The sequence below is a fragment of the Somniosus microcephalus genome, chromosome 6 (assembly GCF_052327205.1).
Source record: "Somniosus microcephalus isolate GS21.2 chromosome 6, FLI_Smic_1.0, whole genome shotgun sequence".
Classification (NCBI taxonomy): domain Eukaryota; kingdom Metazoa; phylum Chordata; class Chondrichthyes; order Squaliformes; family Somniosidae; genus Somniosus; species Somniosus microcephalus.
The window spans coordinates 204589317-204603681 of NC_140992.1; the positions used below are offsets into that span (position 1 = coordinate 204589317).

Sequence of the window (14365 nt, forward strand, 5' to 3'; positions counted from 1 at the left end):
TCATTAAATATATTCAAGAAGGAGTTGGATATATTTCTTAAGGCTAAAGGGATCAAGGGGTATGGGGAGAAAGCAGGGACCGGGTACTGAATTTGGATGATCAGCCATGATCGCATTGAATGGCGGAGCAGGCTCGAGGGGCCGAATGGCCTACTCCTGCTCATATCTTCTATGTTTCTATGTGTACTAAGGACAGTACCTTCTCCCTGCTAGGTGGGAACACCATATGAGCACTCTATTTGCAGAAGCATGTAAAAACTGAAAGAGGCTTAGGATGACTTTCTCAACCATTGGGGAAATGCCATCCAATATTGTGTCTATCTCTTGGCCCAATTTCATGTTGCAGGTGGTATAATCTGGCACTATCTCCAGTTACATCTCTTTTTAACATATTTGGTGTAAATCATTGGATGACTTTTCCTTTCTGGAAGAAATAATTGTTTTCTCTGTTTTTAAAAATTCATTGTGCTGCAGTCTATGAGGGATGTTCAGAGGAGTGCAGGAGGGATGGGGAAAGGATAAGGAGAACTGAATATAACTATCTCAGATTAGCAGATGGAAGCTAATTATCCAGCAGATTACAATGAGCCAAGTAGCAACCAGCTGCATCCTAATTCAAATGGAAATGTTCAACACAATAATTTTACCTCAATGCCTCTACACCATTTGAACTCCTGATCCTCAATTCATGTTGGAGAAATTCAGGAGGAGTTGATGACTTTCTTCACATTTTCCCAACTTGCTCCAAAGTTCAACCCTTCTGGCTTCCATCATTAGAAGAGATCAAGACCATCACCAAGCCTGCAATTGATCTTCAATCACTCATTGTCTTTTAGGTCTGTGGATCTTGTGATGGATTAATCTGCTATATATCTGTTAATCTATTCTGATCATGCGATGGCACATAGGGCTGCCGCTGCACTCTGCATGCACGGAGATGATCTGAAAAGTAGCTCAATCAGCTGTTGTGATGACTCTCTTAAAACCTTCTGGCAGCTTCCTTCAATGGGTAGAGAGGTGGTGGGGTGGGTTTCAGTAAACTGAAGTTTTCATTCCCTCTTCTACAGGAGTTGGACACTCTATTCCTGCTGGTGTCTAATTTTAATATACTTGACACTCATTTTAATGCTCTCTATTGTAGCGTTTTTTAAAACCTCTGATGTTCTGTCTTGAGGCCAGCCCTGTTTTGGTAATACTGGCACCTGCTTGTGTTAGTTTCTTGTCTTAGCCATTGCCCAATGGCTCCTCTTGTTATAATGCCATTTACGACTTTTTCTTGTACTGTATGGTGCATTTTCTAAGCCTATAAAACTAAATGGATGGCATTTAAAAGGGTGAAGTAGCTTGCCATTATGAGCTGTGGGAGGCTGTTCTTTTACTTTGAAATGCTTACACACTTCATTCCTTTCATTTTTTCATGTTGATTTGCCTACATGTAGAGTTTAATAAATCGGTGTGCTTTTCCATCATTAGCTCCATGCTGAACAGTCCTCAGATTTTCTGTATTTCTCCTTGCTCCACTGTACTCTATTTGGACCAAATTGACATTTGGAATCTGAGCTCTGGTCTCCTGGCCATATTGGAAATGGCAGCTGGTGCAAAGTAGAATGTTGAGTACAAAACTAAAGGTTAACACCTGAACATCTGAATAGACCTTCTTTTCTCAAGTTGCAAAAGAAGAAAAGAAACACCATCATGGACTCCTGTCATATCAGCAACAAGAGTCGATACATTCTTGATAGAAAAACATGTGAAGCTTGCCGTTGATGTTAGCCTAATAGGCCTTTGGTCCTCTGTGTTGAAAGGATAACTCCAGGACCTGCCCTCATTCCAAATGGCCTTACTACCTACATGGCAGAAATACTTGGTCCCTGGCTTATGGCTTTGGTGAGCTAAAACAAAAATACTATTACTGCTGGCACTAAATAAAACTGGTTTGATCTGGTGGTGACCACAAGAATTGAGTAAGTGCTACAGCAAGGTAATGGGCTGGATTTTCCAAGCCCCGAGGAGGTGGGCATGGAGACGGGACAGCCGGGAAATTCGGAGAAAGTGGGGGCGGATGGCAAAGCCGGCCCCATCCCGCCTCCGTGCCCTTTTGCCAGGAGACGGAAAGATGTGCAGCTTCGGGTCCCGTCTCCTGGAGGCGGGAAAGGAACTTAATCCTTTTAACTGCCTGTTAACAGGTAGTTAACAGGCAGAAAAAAGGATTCGTGTCATTTTACCTTCACAGGTGAAGGCTTCCCGACCTCGGAGAACCCCGCCAGGTTGGAGGAGACGTGGAGGAGGTCTGCGGCAGTCGGAGGCACCTGGAAGTAAGGTGTAGAGGTGAGTGATGGGTGCAAGTGTGGAGTGGTAAGTATGCAAGGTGAGTGATAAGTTTTAAAAAGTATTCACTTACCTTGTTTTCTTTCTACAGCCTTCAGCCGCGGTGGGTCGGGAGAGCCGACATCCTCCTTGTCAATTTCACATACTGGCTATTGGAACCTCCATACCATCAGCCAGGCGACATTTATAAATCTGAAAGGTTTGATGAGTCCTGAACACAAGGGCTCATCAAACTAAAGAGAATGTCAGTGTTTCACAGCTTCACAGAGCTGTCAAACGCTGACATTTCTTCTTTGAAGAAGTCTTGACAGATAGCACGTCTGACATTGACGTGCTCTGTCAGTGAATTCCTCCCTAATTGGCATACTGAGCCCGCAGGGCAGGCTTAACAAGGTCAATCAGGGGAAAATCCCTCTGGTTGGTCAAGCGAGGATGGAGGCGGGACATTGACACGACAAGCAGCTGTCCCGCCTCCAACTTGCCTCCATTCACAAAATCCAACCCAATGAGTCTGGCCATTGTGAATATAAACTCAATCTGCAAATGCACATACATATTCGTTTTAACAAAGGAATGTATTCAATATGGCAAAGAACAAATGGTTTCACGCAGTTTTTACTAGAAATGGATGGCATTTAAAAGTAGTTTGCCATTATTAGCTGTGGAAGGCTGTTCTTTTACTTTGAAATGCTTACACCACTTCATTCCTTTCATTTTTCCATGTTGATTTGCCTACACGTAGAGTTTGATAAATCGGTGTGCTTTTCCATAATTAGCTCCATGCTGAACAGTCCTCAGATTCTCTTTATTTCTCCTTGCTCCACTGCATTCTAAAATACTGTACATTTTTATGTTTCCATTGCTCACTGTCATATGAAACTCGGGTGCAAAAACCCACAGATAAATCAGATGGTGCACATAAAATCTAATGTCACTCTCAAAATAAGAAACCTGTCAGTTTGTGTAATGTTATGTGTTTTTGAAGTTTTGGCTGTGGATAGATTAACTGTGTAGCAATACTTGGATTTTTCTTCCTTATAAGGCATAACTAAGTTATTTTTAGAGTTCTCTGGAATGATTTCTAGTTTTTTTTCTTAAAAATCCATTTAGAAAGTATTGAGTAATGCCGAGTCCATCCATAATCGTACAGCTTTGTCATTGTTCCAAATCATGATCAGAATTTTCATATAAACAACCACTTAAGAAGTATGTATTGAAACTGATTTTCCCCCCTCATATTTATACAAACACAATTACAAAAAAAATATGAAAACAAATTGTTGAGCTATTCTGGTCTGTGCAGAAATGGATAATCAACAAGGAAATACTGGAAAAATGTAGTTTACAAGGCAAGTAAATTGTATATAAAATATTTAAATTTACTGCTTTGCTCTTGATCAGCTTTACTCAGTTGCTTTTGTTTTGTTCTCCACATGCCCTCCGTCGTTGCTCTTTCCCCCTTCCGTCCATTCCTTTATTATCGTCTTTATAGTGAGGTCTGTAAAAGCTGACTTACTGAGATGTTCCTGTTCATTCTTGTGTCTATATTCAAGCCACATAAAGGGCAAAACAACCTACTGTAGAGGAGACCCGGTCAAGTATCCAGTAAAAAGAATAGAGTTTCTGGCTGAATTTGAAAAAAGTTTCTGATTTCTGTAACACAAAAATGCATTGTAAAAATTGACTCTTTAACTTTATTGGCAGAGCTTAAGTCTGCACATACTCCCCTTCACTTCTATTCACAGTGCAACCATTATAAGGGCTGTAGACATTCACTAGACTGTTGCTATTCCAATTTTTCATTTACATCCCACCTAAAATCTGACAACAACAACTTGCAATTATATATAGTCTTTAATTAATGTAGTAAACCATTCCAAGGGGCTTCACAGGAGCGTTATCAAACAAAACTTGACACTGAGCTAGATAAGGAGATATTAGGTCAGGTGAGGTCAAAGAGGTAGATTTTAAGGAGCTGTGAGGGTGCCAGTCAGTTCCTTCTGTAACCTCTAGATGGCACCTTCACTTGTTTGTTTCTAGCCCTTTGTTAATTGTTCCTAGCCTTTGTTAATTGTTCCTAGCCTCCTGTGTTAATTCTTAACGGCCTGTTAGCTGTTCATGGGTTTCACCTGGTTTTCTTGGTATATAAGTTCTGTGGTTGCTTTCCTCTGTGCTCAGTCCTAACCGGGGACTAGCCTTCGCTCTGTGGCTGCTGGCTTTGACTAGCTGGCTGCCATGGTTCTCGAGCTCTGTATTTAAGATGTATCTAAGTCTGTGTTCTTGTTGTTCTTAGTCTTGATAAGGTGCTGGGCTGGACTAGCGTGTTGCCATGTTGGCGCTTGTCTTGAGCTCTGTATTGATACGCCTGTTACCCCTGTGGCAGCCCCTCGTGATAGCTTGTCTCGAGTCTCGTCTCGGCAAGCTGGTTGCGCTTGTGGTAAGCTTATCCCAGCTCAGTATGGACAAGTAGGTTGCCTCATGGAAGCTGTCCTGAGTTCCTATTCTTGACTAGCCGTTTTGTAACTTGTCTCGAGTTCTATGTATATTGTTGTGTTCCTTGTATGAATCTAGTTATGTGTGAATCTAGTAAAGTACCTTAAAGATTGTCTACCTGCCTCTAGCCTGGTTTCTGCACTTGGGTCCAGAACCTACCTTGCCCGGAGAGCACGGCCCCGTATCTACACGGCCCCGTGGCTCCCCACACCCGTGACAGGAGCGCCTTAAAGGAGGAGAGAGAGGTGGAGAGGTTTAGGGAGAGAATTCCACTGCTTGCCACCTAGGCAGCTGAAGGCACGGCTGGCATAGAAACATAGAAGATAGGAGCAGGAGTAGGCCATTCGGCCCCTCGAGCCTGCTCCACCATTCAATGCGATCATGGCTGATCATCCAAATTCAGTACCTGGTCCCTGCTTTCTCCCCATACCCCTTGATCCCTTTAGCCTTAAGAAATATATCCAACTTCTTCTTGAATATATTTAATGTATTGGCCTCTACTGCTTTCTGTGGTAGAGAATTCCACAGGTTCACCACTCTCTGGGTGAAGAAATTCCTCCTCATTTCTGTCCTAAATGGCCTACCCCTTATCCTTAGACTGTGACCCCTGGTTCTGGACTCCCCGACCATCGGGAACATCCTCCCTGCATCTAGTCTGTCCAATCCTGTCAGAATTTTATAAGTTGCAATGAGATCTCCTCTCATTCTTCGAAACTCCAGTGAGTACAAGCCCAATCGACCCAATCTCTCCTCATACGTCATTCCTGCCATCCCAGGTATCAGCCTGGTGAATCTTCGCTGAACTCCTTCCATGGCAAGACCATCCTTCCTCAGATAAGGCGACCAGAACTGCACACAATACTCAAGATATGGTCTCACCAAGGCCCTGTACAACTGCAGCAAGACATCCTTGTTCCTGTACTCAAACCCTCTTGCTACGAAGGCCAACATACCATTTGCCTTTTTTACCGACTGCTGCACCTGCATGCTTACCTTCAGCGACTGGTGCACAAGGACACCCAGGTCTCGTTGCACTTCCCCTTCTCCCAATCTATTGCCATTCAGATAATAATCTGCCTTCCTGTTTTTGCCACCAAAGTGGATAACCTCGCATTTATCCACGTTATATTGCACCTGCCATGCTTCTGCCCAATCACCCAACCTGTCCAAATCATCCTGGAGTTTCTCAGCATCCTCCTCACAGCACACACGCCCACCCAGCTTTGTGTCGTCTGCAAATTTGGAGATATTACATCTAGTTCCCTTGTCTAGATCATTAATATATATTGTGAATAGCTGGGGCCCAAGGACTGATCCCTGCGGTACCCCACTAGTCACTGCTTGCCACTCGGAAAAAGACCCGTTTATTCCAACTCTTTGCTTTCTGTCTGCCAACCAGTTCTCTATCCAAGTCAATACCTTGCCCCCAATCCCATGTGCCTTAACTTTACACGCTAATCTCTTATGCGGGACCTTATCAAAAGCCTTCTGAAAGTCCAAATACACCACATCCACTGGTTCTCCCTTATCTATTTTACCAGTTACATCCTCAAAAAATTCCAGTAGCTTAGTCAAGCACGATTTACCTTTTGTAAATCCATGTTGACTTTGTCCGATCCTGTCACTGTTTTCCAAGTGCTCTGCTATTACATCTTTTATAATGGACTCTAGCATTTTCCCCACTACCGATGTCAGGCTTACCGGTCTGTAATTCCCCGTTTTCTCTCTACCACCTTTTTTGAATAGTGGGGTAACATTAGCTACCCTCCAATCCATGGGTACTGTTCCAGATTCTATCAAATGCTGGAAGATGATCAGCAAAGCATCAACTATTTCTAGGGCCACTTCCTTAAGTACCCTAGGATGTAGATTATCAGACCCTGGGGATTTATCGGCCTTCAATCCCATCAATTTCCCTAACACCATTTCCCGACAAATACTGATTTCTTTCAGTTCCTCCCTTTCATCAGACCCTATGTTCCCCGACATCTCTGGGAGGTTATTTGTGTCCTCCTTTGTGAAGACAGAACCAAAATATGTATTTAATTGGTCTGCCATTTCTTTGTTCCCCATTATAAATTCCCCTGATTCTGACTGCAAGGGACCTACGCTTGACTTCACCAATCTTTTTCTCTTCACATATCTATAAAAGCTTTTACAGTCAGTTTTTATGTTCCCTGAAAGCTTACTCTCATATTCTATTTTCCCTTTCTTAATTAATCCCTTTGTCTCCTTTGTTGAATCCTAAACTGCTCCCAATCCTCAGGTTTACTGCTTTTTCTGGCCAATTTATATGTCCTCTCCTTGGATCTTATGCTATCCCTAATTTCCCTTGTTAGCCACGGTTGAGCCACCTTTTTTGTTTTATTTTTATGCCAAACTGGGATGAACAAATTCTGCAGTTCATCCATGCGGTCTTTGAATGTTTGCCATTGCCTATCCACCGTCAACCCTTTGAGTGACACTCCCCAATCAATCCTACCCAACTCGCGCCTCAGACCATCGTAGTTTCCTTTATTTAAATTTAGGACCCTAGTCTCTGAGTCGACTACTTCATTCTCCATCTTAATGAAGAATTCGATCATATTATGATTGCTCCGACCCAAGGTGTCTCGTACAACAAGATTGCTAATTAATCCTTTCTCGCTACATAATACCCAGTCTAAGATGGCCTGATCTCTGGTTGGTTCCTCGACATATTGGTCCAGAAAACCATCCCTTAAACACTCCAGGAATTCCTCCTCCACAGTATTGTTACTAATTTGGTTAGCCCAATCTATATGTAGATTAAAGTCACCCATGATGACTGCTGTGCCCTTATTGCATGCTTCTCTAATTTCCCTTTTAATGCCGTCCCCAATCTCCGCATTACTGTTTGGAGGTCTATATACCACTCCCACTAATGTTTTCTGCCCCTTGGTATTTCACAGTTCTACCCATACAGATTCCACATCATCAGAGCTAATATCCTTCCTTACAATTGTGTTAATCCCTTCTTTAACCAGCAATACTACCCCACCTCCCTTTCCTTTTTGCCTATCTTTTCTGAATATTGAATACCCCTGGATGTTGAGTTCCCAGCCTTGGCCACCCTGGAGCCATGTTTCCGTAATCCCAATCAAATCATATTCATTTACCTCTATTTGCGCAGCTAATTCATCCACCTTATTACGAATGCTCCTCGCATTAAGACACAAAGCCTTCAGGCTTGTTTTTTTAACGCTCTTACACCTATTAGAATTATTATTTACTGTGGCCATGTTTGATTTAAACCGTTGATTTCTCTGACTGCCACTTTTATTTTTCTCCTTCCTATCTTTTGCTTTTATCCTTGTTTCCCTTTCCTCTGTCCCCTTGCTCAGGTTCCCAACCCCCTGCCATTTTAGTTTAAACCCTCCCCCAGAGCACTAGCAAACACTCCCCCTAGGACATCGGTCCCGGCCCTGCCCAGGTGCAAACCGTCCGGTTTGAACTGGTCCCACCTCCCCCAGAACCGGTTCCAATGTCCCAGGAATTTGAATCCCTCCCCCTTGCACCATTCCTCTAGCCACGTATTCAGCTGAAATATTCTTCTATTTCTACTCTGACTAGCACGTGGCACTGGTAGCAATCCTGAGATTACTACCTTTGAGGTCCTATTTTTTAATTTACCTCCTAACTCCCTATATTCCGCTTTTAGGACCTCATCCCGCTTTTTACCTATATCGTTGGTACTTATATGCACCACGACAACTGGCTGTTCACCCTCCCCTTCCAAGATGTTCTGCAGCCGCTCTGAGACATCCTTGACCCTTGCACCAGGGAGGCAACACACCATCCTGGAGTCTCGTTTGCGACCGCAGAAACGCCTATCTATTCCCCTTACAATAGAATCCCCTATTACTATAGCTCTCCCCCTCGTTTTCATCCCATCCTGTGCAGCAGAGCCACCCCTGGTGCCAGGAAGTTGGCTGCTGCTGCCTTCCTCTGGTAAGCCATCCCCCCCAACAGTACTCAAAGTGGTGTATCTGTTTGAGAGGGGGATGTCCACAGGGGACCCCTGCACTACCTGCCTGTGCCTAGTACTCTGTCTGTTGGTCACCCATTCCCTTTCTGCCTGTCCAACCTTTGCCTGCGGTGTGACCAACTGATCAAACGTGCTATTCATGACCTCCTCAGCCTCGCAAATGGTCCAGTATGAATCCAATCGCAGCTCCAGCGCCGCAATGCGGTCTGCCAGTATCTGCAGCTGGACACACTTCCTGCACATATAGTTGTCAGGGACACAGGAAGTGTCCCTGAGTTCCCACATAGCGCAGGAGGAGCATACAACAGGGCCGGGCTCTCCTGCCATGTCTTACCCTTTAATTAATTGCAATTAAATTCAATCAAATCAATCCCACCAATTACACTACCGTTAAATAGTATATTTAACGGCCCTGGTTTATAAACAGTCCCCGCTACATCACAGAGACTTTAGAAACTATAAACCACAGAGTTAAAGTTTATAAAGAGAGAAATACTCACCAACCAATCACTTACCTGCTTTCTGGTGACGTCACACTTCGATTATTTTTTCTTCTTTCCCTCTGAGATTGGAGATTGGTACGCTCTGAGGCCTACCTGGTCTCTTGGAGCCTTTTGTACTGCCACCGCTCCGCGATTCCCACCGACTCTCGCTCCGCTCTGAGGCCTACCTGGTCTCTTGAAGCCTTTTGTACTGCCGCCGCTCTGCGATTCCCGCCGAGATTTCGCCCGCTGGCGCTCTGAGGCTTACCTGGTCTCTTGGAGCCTTTTGTACTGCCGCCGCTCTGCGATCCCCACCGAGATTTCGCCCGCTGACAAACAAAACTTGACACTGAGCCAGATAAGGAGATATTAGGTCAGGTGAGGTCAAAGAGGTAGATTTTAAGGAGCGCCTTAAAGGAGGAGAGAGAGGTGGAGAGGTTTAGGGAGAGAATTCCACAGCTTGCCACCTAGGCAGCTGAAGGCACGGCTGGCAACAGTCGAGCGATGAAAATCGGGATGCGCAAGATCACATCCGTTTGTTTATCCCAAGCAAATGTAGATTGTTGAAAGCTTCCATCTTGGTGTGTTAATGGTCGGGCAATACCAAGATGCTGTATGGTTTTAGATTGTGATTTTCCCTTCATATCAAAGTGATACTAATTGGTTCTGATTGTAAAATAATTCTATTGTTTTCAGTCAGATATAAGAGTTGACAGTAGAAATGCTGTTCCAAGGTTTTCAGTCCCTGTGTGTATAAAGGTTTACGTTACCAGAAGATCCCTTGAATGAAATGCAAATGCTAGATGTGTTCCAGATCTCACTATGATTTTTCTGTACTCAGAATGCACTGAAGCATGAAGACGGTGAAGATGATGGACAGATGTCAAACGCACGTAGAGACAGGAGGAAGCTAACCCCAAATGGGGATGATGGACGGAAAAACAGGCGATCTTCAGGACAAAACATGGCTGATGTATCAGCAGTAATTAGACCAACCAGCCCAGCACAGGCTAGACCGCACAGCCCAACCCCTGAAAGACTGAGCCCCATCAGTCCTACAAGGCTTGATGCTAAGAGTTCAAAAGTGATTTCCATCCACCCAGCACAACCTGACTCCGAAACCCATTCTGTGATAACTTCAACTGCACCTGTAACACCTGCAAGTGACTTAAACTCACCAGCTGTAGACCGAGTAAAAGCTTCAATGGAGTAAGTTGTTATGTTGCATGTAACCTGTATGATATTAGTGAATTGTTTTATTTTGGACACTAGGTGACAGCTGGTATGCTGCATTATGCTTTTCTGTACAGTTATGAATGTCATTTTTCACTCTTAACAAGACAGCGATGAGGTCCAACAATAGCAAATATGTGAACAGACCTTTTTTTGTTGAGATGATTAAGTGTTACAAGTAACTACATTTTAAAAAAAGTACTTAATTGACTGTAAAGCGGTTTGGAACGTTCCAAGGTCATGAAAGACACTATATAAATGCAAGTTCTTTCTTCCTTTCAATGACTGCAGCTGGCCTTTTCTACTGAGCTCTTAATCATTTTTAAATTCACACTAATTATGCATTTTTCGTACATATTCAGTTCCATTTTAAAGAGAGGGGTCTATTGACTGTCATTCATATTACCAGCTAAGAAAAATTCAATACGTCTTTAATTCTTGGAATGATGCATGGCACTGGCTGGCTGGCTTATGTTTCAGTTGTGTTTTATGTGGAGCATCACAGAGATGTAGTCCAAGATATTATGACAGTACAAACATGTTTTTATCCCACTTAGTCTCTAAAGTGATTGTGCTGATTTTGGAATATTTGGCCCCTTGCCCTTTAACTGTAGCATACCATTGTTCAACCTTTTCTGCACAGACTGTGTACAATAGCCAACAGCAAATGGTACATTAGATTCTGGCCTGACAGGAAACATTACTCTGTTGAAAGCGAAGGAATTGGGTATGCTCTTGTCAAGTTATATTGGAGTTGACTTGGTATTTTAGAGCTGAATATACTTGCTTCATACTCTGTTGCCCAGGGTTGCATCCAACCCAGAAACAAAAGCAGACTTGTGTGTGCGTGTGTGTATATGAGACACTATTCTTACCCAATTATGAAGGTTTAAACTTGCCTTCTTATGGCATGTCATGTAGAATTATTCGCACTGCCCAGCTCATCCACGTAAGAGTACTATCTCATAAAAAGAGAAAAGTCCATAGCCTGCTTGGCATTCCTGATTTAAAGAGGATGGTGAGGAATTAGGTCATGGGGAACCACAATTATTTGAATGTTATTGCGCTAGAAGGGTGCCCCTTACTTTGACGTGACCATATTTTAACATGTTAACATATAACATGGAAATAATGAAAGTCAGTTTAAAGAAAATGTGTATCTGTAAAGCAGATCCAGTAACTGTCCAAACTTATTACGGAAACAAAATACAGTGCACTGAAACAAGCACTAAAGAAAAACAGTCCACAACTTGATGTAATAATGCATGAGGATTCTGAACTCCCCCAATGGTCCAGCAAGTTTATCCAGCTGAGCCATACAGACCAGGAAGGTACCAAATTCAATCTCTGATTTGTTCTGAGTTAACTGGTCATAGTTGGGGCAGCAATATGGCTGTAAGAATTGCCTTTGGTGCCCCTGGGTTATGGAGGAAGAAATTCACTAGGGTGTCTGCTCTTGATTGCTATCTAGCAACTCTTGCTGGAGGCACATGGGTGTGGACATCGGGTGAGGATCAAGTCCCGCAGTGATGACCTGCATGAGTCGAATAGCACTTGCTGTCCAGACTCGTGCAAGAATGATGGCCACTTGAGTGAGGTACTGGAATCACAGCTCTAGGAGTCAATAGCTTGAGGAGGATCAAAAATAGTTATTGAGAAAATAAAAACAAGACCCTAATGAGTGGTCAGTATACAATGAAGTGTCTACATGTGTGGTGAAACCATAGAATGAAGATAGTTAAGAAAATGGGAGGGGAGCAAAAAGAAGATAAAATCCGCTCCCCCCCCGCCCGCCATTTCACTGGGACTACATAGCATGCTAAGTATTTCTGGTTCAGAGTGTTAAGATCATACAAGCCGTACACTTCACTTTACTGCATGATGATTTATGACTGTTGGTCTGTATGTGTTATGTGCAGCTCTAAATAAACTGCACTAGCAACAATCTCTAGCTGACACAAGAAGTTGGTTTGCTGCACTTTAGTTATGATTTCGTCTGCTGTGAATTTTGACTCCTGGCAAAGAAAAGTTAAATATGGAGACCATAACAAAGGTGGCAGTTGTAAATTGGTATCACCTATGTTTCTCCTTATGATTTAAAAAAACAGTTTTCTGCTTTGCATTCGATGAAACCCATACAAATATCAAATCAGAAGTGCACATGTAGTTGTTGTGACCTGGAATGTACTGCCTGAAAGGGTGGTGGAAGCAGATTCAACAGTAACTTTAAAAAGGAAATTGGATATATACTTGAAAAGGAAAATTTTGCAGGTCTATGGGGAAAGAGTAGGAGAGTGGGACTAATTGGATAGCTCTTCCAAAGAGGCAGGATGGGTCGAATGGCCTCCTTCTGTGCTGTGTGATTCTATGACCATACTGAGGTAGACCTTTTGCTCCGCAGTCTGCATTAATCTGTACATGCAGGGCTGGTTGGTGCTGGAGGTGTCTTAAATGACTGGTATTTCATTATTGAACTGTTGTGCACTATATTGTGGCATATGCTTTGCCTTCGAAAAGAACTTGTAAGTATCTGCTGCCATCTTATGTTAGTCCTATCTGCATGAAGCATCCATTAGCAAGTGTTGGAAAATCCAGCCATAAGAACAAGGGCATTAGGTTATAAATGCTGGTCTCAAAATTCTTTATTTAATGTAGATGAATTGAAAATGAGTCACTGCTTACTGTAGATAACAATGCTAGTTTACTGGAAATCGTCAAGACCAAGGCATTCTTGCTTCGTCTTACTGTAACTAGACATCTGTTAAGCAATATATATATAAAATCTATATATCCATTAAAGGGAGATGTTTGGCTTCAAACAACTTTAGAGCACATTCCTCCACTATCTAGGGCCTAATACCTAATTTGTCACTTTATCTACACAGTAAAATCCAGCTTCATGCTGGATGTTTTCAACTCAGAGATTTTTATATCAACAGATGATAACGTCACGTTGCTTGGTTTTGGCCAAAATGCCGATTGAAGCAAGTGCCTTAGAAGATAGGAGCAGGAGTAGGCCATTCGGCCCCTCGAGCCTGCTCCGCCATTCAGCGAGATCATGGCTGATCATCCAAATTCAGTACCCTGTCCCTGCCTTCTCGCCATATCCCTTGATCCCTTTAGCCTTAAGAACTATATCCAGCTCCTTCTTGAATATATTTAATGAATTGGCCTCCACTTCCCTCTGTGGTAGAGAATTCCACAGGTTCACCACTCTCTGGGTGAAGAAATTCCTCCTCATCTCAGTCCTAAATGGCTTACCCCTTATCCTTAGGCTGTGACCCCTGGTTCTGGACTCCCCGGCCATCAGGAACATCCTTCCTGCATCTAATCTGTCTAGTCCTGACAGAATTTTATAAGTTTCAATGAGATCCCCTCTCATTCTTCTAAACTCCAGCGAGTACAAGCCCAATCGACCCAATCTCTCCTCGTACGTCATTCCTGCCATCCCAGGTATCAGCCTGATGAATCTTCGCTGCACCCTCTCCATGGCAAGAACATCCTTCCTCAGATAGGGCGACCAAAACTGCACATAATACTCAAGGTGTGATCTCACCAAGACCTTGTACAACTGCAACAAGACATCCTTGTTCCTGTACTCGAACCCTCTCGCTACGAAGGCCAACATACCATTGGCCTTCTTAACCACCTGCTGCACCTGCATGCTTACCTTCAGCGACTGGTGCACAAGGACACCCAGGTCTCGTTGCACTTCCCCTTCTCCCAATCTATTGCCATTCAGATAATAATCTGCCTTCCTGTTTTTACCACCAAATTGGATAACCTTGCATTTATCCACATTATATTGCATCTGCCATGCTTC

The 14365-nt window shown here is 43.3% G+C and overlaps 1 protein-coding gene across 3 annotated transcripts in view; it reads left to right on the forward strand.

Annotated features, from left to right (window-relative positions):
- Positions 1-14365, forward strand: part of fhod1 (formin homology 2 domain containing 1) — a 510535-nt gene that overhangs the window by 364401 nt on the left and 131769 nt on the right. For all 3 annotated transcript variants that reach the window (XM_085991267.1, XM_085991268.1, XM_085991269.1), the window contains exon 10: positions 10151-10518. In XM_085991267.1, coding sequence (XP_085847393.1) covers positions 10151-10518 — 368 coding nt within the window. The remainder of the gene's footprint in view (positions 1-10150; positions 10519-14365) is intronic.